Source organism: Puntigrus tetrazona, chromosome 13 (assembly GCF_018831695.1).
Source record: "Puntigrus tetrazona isolate hp1 chromosome 13, ASM1883169v1, whole genome shotgun sequence".
NCBI lineage: Eukaryota > Metazoa > Chordata > Actinopteri > Cypriniformes > Cyprinidae > Puntigrus > Puntigrus tetrazona.
In genome coordinates this window covers 16,087,351-16,107,938 of record NC_056711.1, presented here as the reverse complement: position 1 = coordinate 16,107,938, position 20,588 = coordinate 16,087,351, and the positions used below count along the sequence as shown (strand labels likewise).

At 35.3% G+C, this 20,588-nt stretch overlaps 1 protein-coding gene across 14 annotated transcripts in view; it reads left to right on the top strand.

Moving 5' to 3' along the window:
* pcdh15a (protocadherin-related 15a) overlaps nt 1-20,588 on the top strand; it is a 159,518-nt gene that overhangs the window by 61,266 nt on the left and 77,664 nt on the right. For 13 of the 14 annotated variants that reach the window (XR_006252284.1, XR_006252287.1, XR_006252286.1 and 10 more), the window contains 8 exons: nt 977-1,096; nt 1,250-1,360; nt 4,333-4,503; nt 9,038-9,146; nt 9,355-9,467; nt 11,903-12,109; nt 13,087-13,221; nt 18,769-18,918. Coding sequence is in view for 10 of the 14 variants with exons in the window: in XM_043254592.1 (XP_043110527.1) it covers nt 977-1,096; nt 1,250-1,360; nt 4,333-4,503; nt 9,038-9,146; nt 9,355-9,467; nt 11,903-12,109; nt 13,087-13,221; nt 18,769-18,918 (1,116 nt within the window). In the remaining 4 variants the exon portion in view is untranslated. Of the gene's footprint in view, nt 1-976; nt 1,149-1,249; nt 1,361-4,332; nt 4,504-9,037; nt 9,147-9,354; nt 9,468-11,902; nt 12,110-13,086; nt 13,222-18,768; nt 18,919-20,588 lie in introns of those variants that run through there. The other variant, XM_043254595.1, reaches the window with a different exon arrangement.

Below are 20,588 nucleotides of genomic sequence, written 5' to 3'. Positions count from 1 at the left end.
CCTTATAATTTAGAATTCTCTTTATATGCATTTAAAAAATGTAATTGCTAATTAAAAAAATGCTAAAAATAGTTAAATATAATAAATGTGTAATAATACTACAGTCAAATTATGATTATGATCATGATTAATTACACTAAAAAAGTGTTTACATAATATATGTGTGTACTGTATTATGTTATATAAATAAATAAATGTATGTTTATATATTTATAAATAATATAAATTCTGTTCACTATATATATATGTGTGTAAATACATGTAAATATTTTCTAAATATATAATGATATATAATATAATATATAATTAATTAGTTAATTAACATTATGCCATTTTCATTTATTTGTTTGGCAAATGACAATAATATAAGTGATTATTCCAGCATTGGTGATCATGAAAAAAAAAAAATACAACCACTAATCAAATTTAACATTATTTCTTCTTTATAATGTCTTCTACCACAGTGGATTTATTTATAAATGTACTTTCTCTGATGTTATTGGTTTTTATTATCATTAATTATATTAAATCTGAAATACCACTTCATTGAGCATGCCAGCCATTATTAATACAGCCCAGTTTGTTAAAATATTATTAGTGAGTTTACTTTTCTGAAAAAAAAATAGCAGATGGAAATGCCACCGCAGTTGTAGAATGACCCTAACCTGTTATTTTAATATCAGTAGTGTGTTTATTTTTGTGCAGGCATACGTGCAGGTTTTGCTTTCCCTCTCCTTCCATTTTGACTTTGGCTTTTTATTGTCTTCTCTTTGTTTTTTCTCTGTCCTTTTCTTTGTGTTTTCTTTCTTCTGTCTAGTCTGTTTTCTAAGGAGATTCAGAAGGAACACACACACATACACGCTATCTGGGTCAGACGGGTCACATCTGAGGCCTGTCAGAGTTGCTGTGTTGTTACACAAGCATATAGCCAGTGTCTGATGTTTGTTTCATGTGTTTTTTAATGATATCTCCCCAGCTCACTCCTGTCGGTACCACCATCTTCACCGGCTTCTCAGGAAGCAATGGAGCCACGGACATCGATGACGGACCAAACGGACAGATCGAATACGCCATTCAGTACAACCCAAATGACCCGGTACTTCATCAGATCAAACAGACCTTCTGCAGTTACACTCAAGTTCTTCATTGTAATTAATGATTAATTTAAAGCTGCGACTTTATGAGTGAACTTTCAAACTGCAATGTTTTATTTAAAATAGTTCTATCTTTCTCTGTCTCTCTTTCGCAGATGTCAAACAGGACTGTGCGGGTTTCTGGGACGCTGTCTGGTAATATTGTTTTGGCAGAGCGGCTGAACTATGAGGAGAGAACTCGCTATCTAATTATAGTCCAGGCCAATGTAAGATTATTAACACATAAAACATCCTTCACTATTATACCCTGTCGTTCCTTTGCGCCTAATTCAGTTGAGATGAGTGTTTCAGGGTAAATACAACAACAGTTGTAGTGACTTGTTGTTGATTGCCATGGAAAATAACTTTAAAATTGTGATGGCAACAAGGCACGTACAGTACAAAAGATTGTTGATGTCTTTTGGGAAGCCCTGAAGCTGTGATAAAAGTTAAGGTTTTGAAAGTGCAGCCACAAAGCTTAAACATTATGACTGGTTTCAAAGACAGGGCTTAGCCTAAGCCAGGATTATGCCACAGTTCAATTAGGACATTTAAGTCATTTTTATACACATGCCTTAGAAAAAGACATTACTGGTGTGCATCTTAAGACAAAACAAAGACACTGACATGTTTTAAGATCAGTCAGTGCAAGCTTTTCTTCAGCTGAAACAGCTCAGATTTACATTTTGTGAATGTATGTGTGCCTATATATATATATATATATATATATATATATATATATATATATATATATATATATACATATATATACGTATATGCTCATAAAGGAACAGTTAAATGAAAATTCATTTATTCACCCGCAAGTAGTTCCAAACCTGTAAGAATTTCTTTGTTCTGCTGAACACAAAGGAGTATATTTTGAAGAAACCATTGACTTCCATAGTAGGAAAAAAATACTATGGGAGTCAATAGTGACCCAAAACAGCCTGGTTACAAACTTTTTTCAAAATATCTTCCTTTGTCTTCGGCAGAACAAAGAAATTCATACGGGTATGGAGCTACTTGAGGGTGATAACAGAATATAAAAATTTTAAGAGCACTGGTGACTTTAATGTGAGTGTGGATTTGAGAGTTTAGACTTGTTTGCGAGTTTGTATTTGAGAGGGCTTGAGCTTGCATTGGAGTGTTTTTAAAGTTTGCGTTTGTGGGGTTACCAGTTTGAATTTATACCTGGGAGTTTTGGAGTGGTCATGTGAGTTTGATTTTGAGAGTTTTTGAGTTTGCATTTGAGAGATTATGAGTACTTCTAAGGTTACGTTTGAACGTTTTTGACTTTGTGTATGTATGATTACTGGTTTGAATTTCTTGTTGGAAGTTTGAGTTGGAGAGTTTTTTAAATATGCAAATGTGAGTTTATGGTTTTGAGTTTGAACTTTTCATTCCGAGATTTTAAATGTGTTTGTATTTGTGATTTTCCTTGCCAAATTTGTTCAGTTTAAGTTTGTGAGTTTGCATTTGATTGCATTTGAGTTTTAAGGAATGTGAGTTTGTATTTGTTCTTGCAAGTTTAGGTTTTATAGTTTTTGAATTTGCATTGGTGAGTTTATTGATTTGAATATGTGAGATTATGTTCTTGAATTTGCAGTTGTGAATTTAGTTTCAGAGATTTTGAGTTCACATTTGTTAGTTCATATTTGTGGTTTAGCATTTGTACATTTTTGAGTTTATGAGTTTGAATATGTCCTTAATATGTTCTATATACATATACTTAAATAGTTTTTTTTAATAAAGTGAGATTATTGTTTTGGAAGATTACATTTATGTTTTTGTGGTTTTGTGTTTATGTTTAAAAGCGTATGAGTTACTGTTTGTAAGCTTGCATTTGTATGTTTTTCATTTTTCATTTGATGGTTTATGTTTTATGTTCTGTTTATGTTTCTGCTTGCAAGTATACATTTGAGTAAAATGGGGTTTGCAAGTTGAAAAAATTGTGCTTGTGAGATTGTCTGCCCGAAGTTTTGCATTTGAGAGTTTTTGACTGTGATTTTGAGGGTGAATGAGTTCAGTGTATGATCACTTTGCACAAGTTTACACAAGTTTAGCAAGTTCACCAGCCTTGAAACGACAACTAGAGCCATTGTTATAAATGCTGCTTTAAAGCTATAGCTTACAACTTACATTGTTTTACTGTAAGCACTGTTTTTGATGTTGTTCATATGTTGTTTATCAACCTTAACATCTTTATAGTTGAAATTGCTATAAGTTCAAACCAACTCTAACAAATGGCATTTACTTGTGTTAGTAATTCAAGGCTCACTTTTCCCATCCAAAGAGTGCTATGAGCTGTAAGTCACTTTGGATAAAGATGTCTGCTAAATGACTGTTTACTCTGTAACCTTTCATGTAGATCACAAGAAATAACCTTGACGTTTTGGTCAAGCGGTCTGGGCCTGTTAGCTTGCCAGTTTGCACAATGCACTTTTTAAAATTCCAGGCACCTCCCTATTTCTGTCACTGAATAACCGGCATCCTGATTCACTTCCAAATGCATCCCTCCACCCTCACATGAGCTGCATACACAACTAGCTTCAAACCTGTCTAGAACAGCATCCCTATGAGGGTGTCCAGACCCTGGAGGCCGTGAGCATGTTTTCATAAAGCCAAATGGCTCAAATAAATGCTTTACATCAAGGCTGCAACAGCTCTCCTTGAAGAAAATGGAATCATTTCAGGATGTGGAAAATGAGGGGATGGATTTGTTACTGTCTTTTTTTTTTAAAGGAAGAATACAGAACATCTTGAGTTGGCTTTGATATGAATAATGCACATTTAATTTAGATCCTGGTTGTTGGAATTCAAATGAGTAATTCAAGTTTGTTGAATAACATTTAACTGCGCAAAATTGTTCTCTTTACCTATTGGTCAGGATTCAGTGCAATTAAATTTTAAATGAAACATCTGACAGTATTTAAGATTTATAAAAGTTCTCAAGTTCACAGTATGATATGGAACTATGTATTTATGCATGTTAAATTAACCATTTATTTGAAAAAAAAGAAAGAAAAACCTTTTGCTTGTTCTAGCAAAATTTCAATAAAAATAAGACTTCAGTTGATTAAGTTTAAATATTTAAAAATAAATAAAACATTTTTCTTATTGTTGTCTCTCTATATGCAGATATGTGAATGTTTTATCTAAAGGTCTGTATCTATGGTAACATGCCAGTTTGTTTTTCCAGGACCGGGCTCCGTATCCAGGAACTCGTCGCACAGCAACCACTACTTTAACTCTGGATGTATCGGATGGGGATGATCTGGGTCCCATGTTCCTCCCATGTGTTCTGGTCAACAACACACAGGACTGTAATCCTATCTCATACCGTGTGGCTATACCTGAGCTCACTGATCCGGTAAGAGCTAGCAAAAAGGCCTTTAAATGTTGAATATTTCCTTTGTGCATTCTTTTTCCAACTGTATCTCCTGGAAAAACATGTCCTAACCAGGTGACTTTAAACTGATCTGGGAACATCATGATCATGGTTTCTCGCTGGTCCAAGTTCAATATTTAGACACTAAACCAAAGCCACTAGAAGGCAAGCCTGCAACTGTTAGCCTGGCAGTACGTGGGCCATTTTTTATGATTTTCAATAGAGCTCTCCTCCATTGAAATCCTTACAAAAAACTGGCTTCACCACACTGCAAAAAACAGCTTTTTAGAGGAGACGGCTTATCATTTAATGAATCGACAGCCTATCTGCTAATCTCTATTTTTTAAACAAAACAATACACTCGGATTTGCCTATTTTTATAGTTTACCATGAAAAAAATGCTATTTTATCAGAACAGTTTCTGTGACAGCTTACAATACTTCTCATTCATTTCTATTGTATTTGTAAACTGTGTTTAAATGTGGCACAACTCTAATTGAAATTCAGTGATGTCAAAGCTGTAATGTGATTATGTGTTATTAAGTGACACATGATCCAAGTTAGTCATTTTCTCCAAAAGTAAGTAATACTGCCCTTCTCCCTGCAGTAAGATAAACTCTGCTAGAAAATGTTCCTCGATTTTCAAGAAAAGATATTGTCAGCCTGTTACTTGCCATAAGCTACAGTGTCTGGCATAGATAGGTACAAAGGCAGGAAGATGTCTTAACTTGACTGAAACACTTCACCTATGACCCAATGAGCAGGACGGGGTGACCCGAGGCTATACAGTGGGTAGCCCTGGATAGATGATTTCTTAGAGAAATGCTTGAAAGTGCTTGAGAACAAGGTTTGCATGAGATTGTGCCTTGAACTATGAAGAAAGAAAAAAAACTATGCACTGTATGTGCATTAATAATTCAGCCTCACACAGCAAGGACAGCTCACAAACTGTTTGCTGTCATTCAAAAGTTTGGGGCTATTTCAAAATTGTGAAATAGTATTACAAAATGCATTTATTTATGTTGAAATCCGCTGTGTTGCTTTGTTGAAACTAATTTACTTGAATATATGAATAGCAAGTTCATAAAAACAACATTTATTTTAATATTTTTAACTTTACTGTCACATTTAATGCATCCTTCTTGAGTAAAATTATGCTAACCTCAAACTTGTTAATGGTATACAATCTATTTATAAATGGTATATTAATGGCAATTAAAAGTAGTTCAGCAGTTACATGAACATGGTTATCTTGTAATCTTGTATGTTTGTAACTATCACATCTTGTTCATGGACACTTGCAGGAAATTTGGTGTCTTCCCTGGATGTTGTATGACATTCTCAAAAAGAGTGTAAAGTTCAGTATTTGTGTCATTGTGTTGTTGGTGTTTTGTTGATCCTTCACCGGTTAAATGTCAGTCCTTTCATATTTCCCATCACATACGTTGCTCTACTGACCTGAGCTTGGCTAAAGATGAGACTCATACAGCAGGGGCAGCAAAGGTGAGAAACGAGGGATTTAGATGAGAAAAAGATCTGACTGATGAAAGTTAGCTGATACAGATTGAATGAGATCAGGGACAGAGAGTAGAGACAAAGCCGAATGAGACCCTCAGTAAAACCACAGGGTTCATCACCCATCAAAGCCAAGACGTGAAGCTTTGATGAAATCAGACCCCAGCTGAGGTGAGCTGCGGTGAGCAGACCTCTGAGGAGATTGATCTTTATGGACCCAAACCACATGGAGAACAAAATAGAGAGTCCAGCACATGCATCCGCTGCTGATCTTTGCTCAGGGGGGACTGCCATAATTTATGCTAAAAATGTTTTCCACTGCAAACGCTGCACTCCCAACGGCTGCCAATTTCTGCACTGAAAAAATGTGCTGCAGATTTGCTTCATTCCAAGCTGTTTTACTTTTTCTTTTTGCATTCTGCTTGCTGCAATCCATGCGTTTTCACAGAGACAATGTGCTTTTGCTTTTCTTGCTGTTTTCAGATTTTTTTTCACAAATTTGACAGTTTCTATTATAAAGGATTAGTGTATGAGGACATTTCTGAAATTTTATTTAGATTTGGTGATCCTCCCACAAACGCACAGACATTTTACTTTCATTCTGTTGATCTGCTCTGACAGTGGCTGCAGCATACTACTCTCTCTGCAATAGAACTGTATTATAACAAATTCTATACTTTATGCTGCATATTCTGTGTAAAAATTATTATTATTATTATTATTGGTTTGTCAAAAGTATAGTTAAATTCGATTTTTGAAAAGCAATTTAAAAAGTCTTTAAATTCTCATCAAGGCTACATTTATTTTATAAAAAATAACTGTAAAAAGAAAAATATTGTGAAATATTATTACAATTTAAAACAACTTTTTGGTTTTTTAATATATATATTAAAACATTATTTATTCCTGTGATGCAAAGCTAGATTTTCTTACAGGAAAATATTTTAATATACTGTAATAATGATTTTCATTGAATTCAAAGTTTTACATATCAGCATTTATTTAAAATATAAATATTGGTCACTTCTGACCAATTTAGTATGCCCATACTGACTGAAGTTTTACCTATTATTAGTATTATTAGTAATAATAAATTGTAGCTGTGGTGTATCTTTATTTGCTCGTTTGTTTGTTTGAGATGATAAGGCATGAAATGAACTAAATTAAACATAATGATAATGGTGTCATGTGACAGCAAGCGTGCTACTATTTGAAATAACCGACTAAGTTCAGAGTGGATGCTACATTGTAGTCACATTACCTTGCATGTTAAATTGAATTGTGGCTTTCAGCTAACGTCTTTTACAGTACATTCTGAACATTCACATGGTACACGCTACTACAGGGATTTTAAGAGTAGTGTTTTAATAAATTATTGTAAACAATGCATAATGTGTTCTGTTACACATACTATTTTTAAAAAAGTACTGGCCAGTAGTCAGTGCGTACTGCGAAGCATGCACTCTAGTGTTCCATTCCCAACATAGATTCTCACTCATTTCCTTTAGCAGAAATAGTGGTAATTAATGAGGTCACATATTTCACAATTAGAGCTGGGATATGGTTCGAGAGTCTTTTTCCTGTCTCTAGGCACAGATTAATCGGCCTAATGCCTGCTGGAGGGGGGATTATGGGTAGTTTTAAACGTCTCAGGTGGGCAAGAATTCTGATTTACTGCGCTCACATATTTAACATGGAGCGTCTGTATTTATGCTGCCATTTTAATGAAGCACCCATCCCGAAGGAGATGCTTCTTATTATCATATCTGTTAGAGGCCATATTTGTCTGCGCGAAATGCACACTCATCTGTAGAGCACAGATTAATACAATCGAGTGTCCCAAGAGCTTTGTGTTTAGCCCAAAGGAAAACGTCCCTCTGTGGATGCTCTTTCATAGCTTCAAACTTTATGGAGATGTCAAAGGCTGCATTTACACTGCAGGTCTTTATGACCAATTTCAATTTCGTGACTGTATCCGATTTTTTTGGACAGCATGCTTACATTTCTCTTAAAAGTTATCTGTATCCGACGTGTGCATTTTAGTAAAACAAGCCAAAAATAGCATATATGACATCACAAATCAATTTAAATAATACTTTGATTTATTATCCGATTTATTTCCACATATGAGGCCTGAAACCGATCGGAGAATATTGGAATCCGTGTAATTTTTTTCCGCTCGGAATTGAGCCACTTGAACTATGCAGTGTAAATGCGGCCAGAGTTTTCTGTTTACGTATTAGTTTTGTTTCGGAAGTTTTGCCGGAAATTCGGAAAAGTAAAAGTAGATACAAAGTTGTATCTATAATTGAATCACCCTCAGGCCATCAAAGTTTGTTTCTTCATCACAACAGATTTTGTTCACTAATGGATTCTCTGCAGTGAATGGGTGGCGTCAAAATGAGAATCCAAACAGATGATAAAAACATCACAATAACTAACATGACTCCAGTCCATCGATTCATTTTTTAAAGTTCATTAAAAATCAGAAATGTTCATCTGCTGCAAAACAGATTTTCAAAAATCCAAAAGTTTGTTTTATTGTGCAGTCCTAATAATCTCAACTGCTGTCGGATTATTTTGATTAAGTTAAAAATAACTAAAAATACAGCTAACTATCACAGTAGCTCGCAATAAAACACGATAACATGATAAGTTATCTGTTTTTGCTAATAAACTCATTTGTTTCATACTTCGGTTAAAAAGAATTAGGAGAGAAATGCACACAGATCAGTCCTGTACACGAGAAAGCAGTGCAAAACAGTACTAAATAGGTTTGTTTAGATGTAGGAGGACATCATGGGATGGCCTTTTTCCACTGGAGGGATCTGTATTATGAACTAGTGACTTATTAGTGAAGTAATGATGTGAAGTTAAAAACCCCTTAACTAATGGACTGGATTCCAGTTCAAATTTATGTGGAAGAATCGGATGAGAAACATTTCAGTCCAGACTAGGTTGAAAGAAAAGATATAAAAAGTAATCTGGTCTCTTTTTTCAGAGCAAACTGAACCCTCTGAACGTGACACCTCCCATTCGAGCCATCGACCAGGACAGAAACATCCAGCCACCCTCAGACAGACCGGGAATCCTGTACTTCATCCTGGTCGGTAGGTACTTCAGTTCTCATATTTTGCGGCTGATGAATAATAGACACATAAATACACAACTGCACTCTTATCCAACGCTTCCATGCATTTAAAAGAGAAAATGGGTTTACAGCAGACTATATAAGTTCAGGTGGGGCATATAATTCCCTTTTTTGTATGATAATAGCATGAAAGTAAGGTTTATGTCTATTTTTGTGCTGCGTTTCAGGTCAACCTGCTACGTACCCAGAGTTCTTTTCACTCAACAGGAGCACGGCTGAGCTGAGGCTGTTGAAGCCTGTGGACAGAGAGCTATACCAGCGCTTCAGTCTTGTTATTAAGGTCATTATATCACCATCAGATTATTTTCTACAGATGGCTGTGAAGATAAGAGATTTTCATCTAACACCCTGCTCACCGTTTCTAGAGGCTCTTACATTTAAGCATCAATAAGAGTGTTATCATTTTTACAACAGTACTGATTCGGTGCTTTATGACCAAAATAACACCCGGTATTAACTGCAGTATATTTCTGGAAATATTGTCTTCGTATTAAAGCAGTAGGATACGAAATTGAAGACACTGTATGTGTATGTACACACTTTCACTCGTGAGCTGTCTATTTAGGAAGCTTTTTAGAGCGTTATAGTTGCTGTCTTGAATCAAAGGATAATATGAAAAGCATGTAGCATAATTATTGCAAGACAGCATTGTTCTACAGTGCATTAGTGACAAACTCACAAGAATGAAAAGTGACAGAACATGCACTACTGTTCAAAAATCAGTTTTTATTTTCAGAAAGAATGCATTCATTTGATCAAAAGTCTCGATCAAAAGTTTTTAGCATGAATATTACTAAAATATTAGCCATTTATTAGTACTAATTAAGCACATATTAATGCCTTACTGTACATCCCTAGTCCTACGCAGTACCTAAACTAAACCTTAATAACTTTTAATGAGACGCAAATTTGGAATTTATTAGGAATTTATTAAGGGAAAATCATAATTAATAGTGAATAAGTTCCCTATTCTAAAGTGTTACCAAAACAATATTTTAATATTAATATTTCAAATAATGCTGTTCTTTTAAAATGTTTAAATTGTCCTCAACAATATTAAGCAGCACAAGACTAGGAATAAAGGAATAAAATACATTTTAAAATATATTACAATAGTTGTTTTATATTGTAAAAATATTTTGAAGTTACTGTATTTTTTTATTAAATAAATAGATGATGAATGTAAGACTTTTGAACATCAGTGTAGCTCTGTCTAATTAACAATGTACTATTTTACCCAGTTTTTTGTATGTGATACATTTATATATGCTTCTTTTCACATCATTAGTTTAGCACTGTAATCAATCAATCATTCCGGTTTCCCATGAGCTTTGTGCAAAGACCGCTATTTGTACTCCACACGGTTTCTGCAAAACGTTCCATACTTGAGATCCCATTTTAGTTAGGATGCTGCCTTTTTAGGTGGTAGACAGCAAGGCAGCGCACTAGCTTTTGGAATAGAGCTTTGTACATTTAATTACATTAAACATGCTGTATCTTCTAATTGAATTGAGCTGGAAGAGAAGTAGCAAAAGAGAGAAATTGCAAAAAGGAAGCAAGCACTGGTGTGAAATTATTCTGTTCTGTCATAGATTTGGGTTGAACAACACTGTAACAGCAGGGGTAATTTAAATGTTTCCTCTGTGAAACGATGCATGACTGTGTTTGCTGTTATGATTTCGCCGTTTCATAATAACAAAGAACGATATGCTATTCTCAGTTCGCTTCAAGCTTGCTGAAATTCCAGACCAAATAACAAACAAAACATTGCAGCTGTCAACATTGTCAGATGTGCATACGCGTGTTTGAAATGTGTGAAGTGGCCATTGAGTTATTGAGCTGAAGTCTTTTATAGCTTCTTCATGAAATCAGTGATAGATGGGGCTCATAATTCAAATGAAAATATTCAGGGAGATGTATCCACATACTCCTCTTTCATAAACTAAGGCGAATTTGAGCCGTTTTGGGTCCATTTTAAATGCTGGACTTTTATTAGAAATGAGTGAAAATGAATTAAAATCCTTTGAATTTTAATTTAATGATTTTTTTTTGATTGGCTGGAGATATTACTTCAATTTCTTGACATCAGTTTAACTACACTGAAAAGAAAGTTTTAAAACATATATAAAAAACGTTTTATATAAAATTTGCTAATTAATATTTTATATACATTCACGTTACATATTAAACCAAAACCAAAAACATGTTAGTTAAAATAAAATTTTCCTATAATTTTCCAATAAAATTAAATATATGAACCCTTAAAATATATTCAATCATTATTATTATTTTTCTTTGGACATTTATCATCATTTTCTTATGTACTATGTTGTAGCATGGTAATGTCATTTTGACATAATTTTACTTAAAGAAACGGCATGTGAGTACAGTGTTTGATTTATGGTAATCATTTATTACCGCTGTACTGTCATCGTGATGTTTTAACAGCAGATTAAGGGAATTGTTCACCAAAAAAAAAAATCTTTTGGGTCACCATTATCGATATGGAAGTCAAAGACTACCCAAAACAGCCTGATTACAAACTTCCTTTAAAATATCTTTTCATACAGATTTAGAACTACTCGAGGGTGAGTGAATGATGACAGAATTTTCATTTTTGGGTGAACTGTTCCTTTAAAGAGTGTCAAGCAACCATAGGACAATATTAAGCTTTTCTTTTTAGAGAATTGTAACAGTTTGTTTGTCCGTGAACAGGCCGAGCAGGATAACGGTCACCCTCTTCCTGCATACGCTGACCTGCAGATTGAAATACTGGATGAGAACAATCAGGCGCCGTATTTCCAGAGGTCCTCGTACCAGGGCTTCGTGAGTGAGTCTGCCTCGGTTGGCACCACCATCTCAGGGAGCGCCAACCTCACAGCCCCGCTGGGCATCATCGCACTGGACAACGACATCGAAGAGGTGAGATGTTCTCATGAAAAGTGCCAGGACATTTTCACAATATTGCTTCACTCCTGTCTTGGGAATGCAAAGATGCATAAAATCACAGATGGTTTCAGCCTCTCCATATGTTTTATTTTGTAGCTGCTGCCAGGGGCCACACCAGTAGGTACCAGAGTGATGTGATGGGTGCCCTCTTTCTTTTCTTTTCTTTTCTTTTCTTTTCTTTTCTTTTCTTTTCTTTTCTTTTCTTTATAGCATAATGATTAAAAAAATGCAGTCGTCTTTCCTTCTTTGCTTTGTTTCCTAGTAGGGAATATATTGATATATTGAATATGTTGTCTTTTTTTAGCCAGTAGGCTTTAATTTGTCACAGTTGTGAGCCACTGTTTGTGAGGCAGACACTCTTGTTCTAAACAGCAATTGATTGCACAAAAATCTGCTTGCAAAAAGAGTTAACATTGTATTTTGCAGTTTTATATACATATTTAAACATGCAAACCATGAATTATTATGATTCTAGAACTAGAATTATAGTATTTTTTACATATTTTACTTGAATTATATATTTAATGAAATTAAAATCATTTATACCGTATGTATATATATATGACTATGAATATGAATTCATCAAATCATTCCGAATACATGAGATAAATCAATACACAAATAAATGCAGGTGGTTTGCAAAGAAACAGCTTGTACTGCCATATAATCCTTTTTTTAATGACACAGCACTTCTGTTTAAAAGGTGCATGCTCTCTGGATTTATACATTAGATTTCGACTTGCATTCTCTGGACTTTCAACCAAGCTGTTGTGTTTCTGTAGAGGCTCTTGAGTGTTAGTGAGTGAGGCGGTCGGGTGACTCTCTCTTTTTTATTATGCAACATGAGGATTGCGTGATTGCATGAGGTTTGTTTGGACAGTGTGTGTCATGCTCATATGAAAGTGTAGTAATGCTGCATTTGACCTCTCTACTTTCTTTGTGCTGTGAAGACAAAAGATCCTCAGTTGAAGATCACTCTGAATGGCTACACCTCCATTTTCTCCATCACATCAACTGGCATCACACGCTACCTTACTCTACTGAAACCAGTGGACAGAGAGATACAAACTAACTACACCTTAACGGTACGTGGCACACAAACATGCTGTGCACACACATTTATCTGTTTAAAAACCTTCTATTGACTCTCATTTAGAAATGTTGCCAAAATTAAAAATATCAATAATAATAATAATAAAAAGTTTAGAATTTAGAATTAAATTTAGAGTTAAAGTTTAGAATTAAAGCATAAACCCAATTGTAGGACCATTTTAGGACCAAATTATTAAAGGTCATTTTATGTATTAAAATCATGATTAATAGCATCTAAAATGTATATATTGTCTGTATTTCCATAATATATGTGTATGTACTGTATATATTTGTAATGGATAAATAAATACACACACATTCAATATATATTTTTTAAAATATAAAAATGTTTAAACATTATATATATATGCTTAAGATCAAGGCATTTATAAAAGCACTTGTAAACTGTTTACTACTGCTTATGGTTTATAAAGGATTAATTGAGTATTTACTAATGCTTAACTAATGATTCATAGTGTGTAGTTATTATAAAGTGTTACCAATTATTCTCATCATTAAAAATTGTTCATATGATAAATACATTAGTTCATATGATAAATGCATTAGTATTTATTGTTAGGAGTTATTGTTGTAACTATTAAATTAAGACACTATTTCAACTGTCTGGAACATATTCTGTGTTTATCTGGAGTCCCTGTCACTCATGTCTTTTCTCTTATTGAAAATGAATGACTGGTCGCTTCAGTGTCTTCAGTCTTCTGTCCTCTTGAGATTATTTACTGCTCTTCTGAGACCCTGTGTGAGTCACGATCTGCCCTGTGGGACTCCTCCGGCATGAGGAGCATCTAATTTATTAACAACGGGGAATGTTCTTACTTTAAGATTAATATTTCTGTCTTGAACATCAAGTCTCAGCATGACAACGGTTCGCTGTGATGAACAAAACAAAGCGATTGAAACGATGCTGTTTGTTCAGTATGTGAAGTGTCTCTTCAGGACTCTGTCCATCGATCGGCTCTATTGATCTGAGATTTGGGCTCAAGTGTCTCTGATCTTTCCAGAATCCCTCATCTCCAAGGAGCAGTTAAAAAGACAGCTGGATCACAGGAGAAACATTTGAGCTCAGTGTTTTGATCATTGTTTAATCTGAGAGGTGGTGTTTGCTTCGTGGACTTTCAGTTGGGGATGAAGTAGGCAGGATGGAGTGAATAATTGAATCATTTTATGTCAGGGTAATAGTCTGAGTATATACAGTGCCTTATGTTAAACTTGTGTTAAAACCATCGGGTTTTAACATCTTTGCAAATGTACTAAAAATGAAAAACTAAAATGATTAAATTGCATAAGTATTCATACCCTTATCATCTGAAATGTAGCTCAGGAGCATTCATATTGTTTGTAGATGTTACTACACTTAGGCTGAAGTGAACCTGTGGCAAATTCAATTGAAAATTCAATGCATAATGCACATCAGAGCAAACTGAAAACTGAGAAACAGGTTTGCCACACATGAAGGGTCACAGAATCATGTAGTCTAACCTTAATGGAAGAAGTTTGAAACAACCAGGACTCTTCCTGGATCTAGCCTCCTTGTCAAACCGAGCAACTGATGGAGAAGGACTTTGGTTAGAGTGGTGACCGGCTGGTCACTCAAGTAGAACTTCATGATTATATGTGTATATATCACTGCAAAACATTATCAATTTGTGCTTTATGGCAGTGTGGCAGGACTTGATCCTCTCCTCAGTTCCTCAGTTACATTTGGAATTTGCAAAAAAGCACCTAAAGGACCTCTTTAGTCTCTGAGACACAAGATTCTCTGTTCTGATTAACCCTGATTCTAAGCATCATGTTTGAAGGAAACATGATGCTTTGCTCATGACCTGCAGAGTACCATACCAAAAGTAAAGCGTGCTGGTGATGCTGTTTTTCAGTGACAGGGACTGAGGGACCCATCAGAGTAGAAGGAATGCTCAGTGCAGCAAAATATAGAGATAGCTGTAAATGAAACCCAGTACAGAGAATTCAGAAACTCAGACCAGGCAGAAGGTTCTGTGTATTTTACTCCCGGAACTCTCCTTAAAAAGACTTTAATAAGCAAATCGGCGGGTTTTGTTTTGAAAACCTGGCAACCCTGATATATCTTAAACCTGACAAAAACAGAGTTTGCTTAGACTAAACTCAAAACTTATATGTGTAACAATTAAAAGCAGTTTGTGACATAGGCCACCAGCTTGGGCCAATTATGCTTTAGAATTTGAGGAGGGCCAATCAAATTGTGCTTGCTTGGACACGCCCCTGCTTACTATGAGATTGCAGTGATTTAGGTTCTGATAATCAGTGTTAATCCATTTGAAAGGCTTAACAATAGTCTGCTTATCAGCACAAAACAGAGGCCCAATCACATTCAATATGTTTTCTTTTATAAAGAACAAACAGACTGTAACAGGAACATGAAAGGAAATTAGCTGTAGAGTTATTAGGCCTGGAGAGAGACCAACATAATGAAAGTCCACGTCCCCGCAGTATGCTTTTAATGCTAAAGTTCACCCACATGTGAAATTCTGTTATCATTTACTCATCTCATCTTGTTACAAACCTGTATGATTTTCTTTACTCTGTGCATTTATAAAAGAGGCTTTTTTAACCGTCCCCAAAAGAACCTTTCAGTGAACGGATCTTATAACATTTTATAATGTATTAAAGTGTCCCTATTATGGGTGATAAAATTATTTTGGTTTTGGGAGTCAAGAATTTAATTGTCTTATAATGTTCATTTATTGTTACCTTACTTGCTTAACAACTCCTAAATGCCTCGCTGTTTTCATGTTGATGTCAACATGAAACGGCTCGAAAATTGTTTGAAAAATAACTTAATTTCATTGATTCAGAATCATCCCTTTTTATGACAGACTTAACACAAGGGAGCACTTTCAGATTTAGAACTTGGCAGGATGTTTTAATTTACTTAGAGCTGTCTTACACACTGCATGAAAGGGCATTTACAAAAACCCATTATAAGGGCACATTAAAGAACAAGGTTCTTCATGGAACTTTAGATGCCACTGAAGAAGAGTATGGAATGCAAACGTTGTTCAGCAGAATGAGTGAGCAGCTGTCTTCCAAAACCTGAAAGCAAATGATTGCCAGGGACTCTCAAGCTCCAAAAAAAGTAAAAGATGACAAAATTGTCCTTTCGGCTGAAGTGAGTCTGGTTTTGGAGTGAGGGTGAGTTGTTCATGCAGTGTGTCCTTTTTGGCTGTGAGCGGTCACATCATTCACACGCGGCCTGTCTCGGGGGTTCAGCCGGACAGTTGATCCTCTGACAGGCCAAAGTTTGAATTCCCATCACGACTCTCCTGCCTCCCTTTATCTGACAAACACCTTTTCCCCTTCCCCTCATCCTCTGATCCTCCCTCTCTCATTCAGCACAACCGGCTGGAAAGAAAAATCGAAACTTAGATCTCTTTAATGTCTCACTTGTTTCTTCTCGACAGCAAAGACATTAAATGGAGAGCAAATGGACACTGACGCTTGTCAGTAATCTCCCATGTTTCTCCTCTTGAATTTCAGAAGGGATCTCAAATGAAACACAAGTGAGACTTTCTTGAATTCTCTTGTGCTGCTTTCTCTGAGAGTTTCTAATGTGTGGATTTTTCTTCAGCGTGTTTTTTAGCCTTGTTTTTTGTTTATTCAATTTGGTACTTTCATTGCCTATTCAAAATCCATTAGGGCCAGACGTACAGAGGGGAAACTGGGTAAAAATGCTCTTTAAATGACAGAAACAGGGCTGCAATTTTCCGAGGCAGATGCTGAAATGTGTTTTGTAGTGGGGGTTATTGTAAGGAAAAAGTAAAGTTTTTGATCACAGAGAGATCCGATGACACTGTCTTTCATGTTGTCTTGGACATGCACTTTATTCTGTCTCTTCAATTCCTCTTTTTATTGCTGCACCGTAATATGTCTTTTGATTGTGTTTGATTGAATATGTGCAGCTTTGAGACTACTAATCTGAAGTACTCTCATCGTTTTCAAAGGCACTGACAGCTGAAGAGCTTACGGTAGAGATGAACTTACCAGGGTTACAACAGTTACCTAAAACTAAAATCATAAAAAGACATTTAATTAAATATTCAAATAACTGAAATAAAAAAGAGTAATAACTATATAGTCTATAAACTATATATAAAATAAAAAGGATAAAATTACCAAAATTAAAATCACAATCTATTTTATGTTATAATATATTTTTAATTATAATAACAATAATAATATTATTATTATTGTTGTTGATGATGTTTTTGTTATCATTACTATTAACAGCATTGTCATAATTTTTTTTTGTCCCTATTATTTGCACCTTGTGTGCATAAATTCTGTCATAATTTAATAATTACATTATGGGATGTTTGTTGGGACATAGAAGTGGAAACAGATAATATAAGCAATATTTTTCTAATTCGTATTCAGTAAATGAATAAAGTCCTCCATTCCCACTGCCTGAAGTGAAAAAGCATATCTCAGCTATAAGAGCAGACGCCAAGCAGCTGAAAGATCTCCAAGAATCAGCAGCCATACACTGTTTAAGGTCAAACCCAGCGAGTGGTCAGTAACAGCGAGTGTCTAATAACAGCACACTCGATCGGTCAGCCTGCCTTGGGCTTATGAAACTCCACCTGGATATAGACCAAACCACTCCGGAGATACCGCTGGCCTGAAGCTGTTCTCCAACGCTATGTTTACGTATGCAAAGCTCTCCTCTCCTGCTCAAACTGAGGAACCGCTGGGCTTTGATCCACATTTACTGCCACAATTCTCTGGGGGAAAAGCTCATGGAAATGCAAGCAGAGGAACAACGGAGTAACCTACAGCTGCTAGTTCAGCACTTTGAGTGCCTTTGAAAGGAGCGCAGTGGGAGACTCTGGACAAATGTTTGCTGTGGCAGTTTTAGCCGATAACATTTGTAAGCTGTCCTATAATACTGAGAATTTGTTGTATGAAATGCCCACATGCTGTGCTATACGTCAGATGCAGATTAAATCAACTCAGCAGGTTTATTCTAAAGCAATTCGTAAAAAAAAAAATAATAATAAAAATAGATTTCCAGTAAAGCTGCAAAAGGTTATTATGTTTTTATTTTAAGCATAAACTGCATAGAAGATTATGCTTAAAATGTATAGCTTAATAAATACAACAGTTTTATGATTTCATAAGACAAAATAATATATATTTAAAAATATATTTAGAAGTTATGTAAAATTGTATCTTTTTATTTGTTACTTAATATTTCAACTTTACACTCAAGTTTAGTTTTTTTGGTAATTGATAAAAATGATCAGTATTTAAAGATTCTAGGCTATATTGTATTAAAAACATAAACCTGAAAATTTGTACGCCATTAATAATGAGTATTTACACAACATATGTGTGGATATTCTCTATGTTTACATATTTACATGTGATTTAATCTATTTGACAGCACTAACGATAGATGATGCCAATGATGAACTGACATGTTCAAAAATAACCAAAATGAGTTGTTTTGTATAATTATTAATTTATTCATTTCCCTCCCAAAGCTGGTGGCATCTGATGGTGTTCAACAGAGCAGACCCGTTACGGTGGACATCCTGGTCATCGATGCCAATGACAACACACCCGCTTTCAGCCAGGTGTCCTACAGTGTGGAGATCTTCACTAACATGCTGCCCGGAGAGACCGTCCTGCAGGTCAGGACACAGCACTACAGCTCAAAAACACTCACTCTACTCACAAAGAGCCATTTATGAATCATTTATTAATAGCTGAGTATTTGTTGAGAACTCTAAATGTGATTTGAAGTGTGAAATTAAGTCGCCACTATGTTTGTTTCATTAATAACCGAAGATTCTAGTCAAATTATTGAATGTGACTCAACAGCATCTGGGGTTTTTTTCTGACGAAATATATGGAAAATGCATTGAAAAATGAAGCAAACAGTCATTCAGCTAAATGAACACAAAGGAGAGCAGGCAATAAAGAAACTTTTAAAGAGGAACCAGATGAACCGCAGCTAATGAACTGCAGTGAGTCATACTGCGATCTGTTTACATCTTTAGCCAGACTTACTGAACCCCATTCAAGTGCCTAAATATCATTTTTCTCCCCGGGGTGTCTTCTGAATAATTTGTATGTATTTTTATGTTTACTTTCAGTTGTTTTGTTCCGGTGTTGAGAAATAGCTCGCTTCTAAAAATTGCGAAGTTTCGGATTTAACTGCGTGTTTTAGTTGCGCTTTCAACAATGCAGCCTTTCCAGTAACAAATTACTTTTTCCAAAAAAAAAAGAAAAAGTAGCATATAAAAATGATTGTTTGCTGCTCTCCATCAATATCTTTCTTTTTTTAGTTTTAGTTTCAATGGTTCTATATTAAATTAACATACATTATATATTCCTGCAGTGATTGCTTCCCTATATTTAGCTTTTCATCTTAGTAACTTGTTATGTAGCTAATTACTTTTTTTTTTAAACTTTAGCCAAGCTTTTTCAAGTAAGTGGCTTTTCTATAATTAAATTGCTTTCAATTATTCAGTTTCAAAGTCGCTTTCCCAACACTGATTTGTTCAGATGACCTGTCCATCTGTCGCTCTCATTCTGTCTCTTCAATTCGTAACATTTTGTGAGTGAGCTACATCGAAGTTCAGTTCAACAGCTTGTTTGGTTTGATCTATAAAGGCAATGCAGCTTATCCTGCAATTTTTAGGTTGTGTATTTGGTTGTAAAACGCATTTGACACTCTTGCAAATAACCAGACTCTGTTTGTAAAGACCAGCATTAAGCTCTCAGGAGTCAAATGACAACGATTTTCATCTGCATAGACATGGTGGGCTGACAAAAAGTGGGGCAAAATGATATAAAGTGAACATAATGTGTGCTTTTCTGTCCCTCAGGCTATGGCATATTCACTCTCTCTCAGTAACGATTCTCTGAGCTTTATTTTGGCACTCTGCTCATGTTCTGCTCCGCCTGTGTTTGTCTCATTCCGTCACGGCTAGGTCACGATTCGAAGGAAAATCAGTCACATAAAGGCCTGTAGTTTCTCTTGAAATAACAAGCCGCTCAGATCCCGCTGAAATGAGGTCATAGGTCACAGCTAGGTCATGTGGGCCACTTGGATGTGTTTTATAAGCCATATTTGCTGCCCTCGAGTGAGTGAGAGTGTGTGTGTGTGTGTGTGTGTGTGTGAGAGAGATTTTTTTCCTTACCTCAGCACTCCAAGCAGCTAAAGGCACGGCGGTACGGATCAGTGCTTCTGGAGAGTTTTCTCAATAATGAGAGCCGTGGATGGAGGTGGCGCTTTCTTATTAGCAGGACTTTGAATTAATTACCCTTAGGGTGTATTTATTGCCCCGGTGCTTTT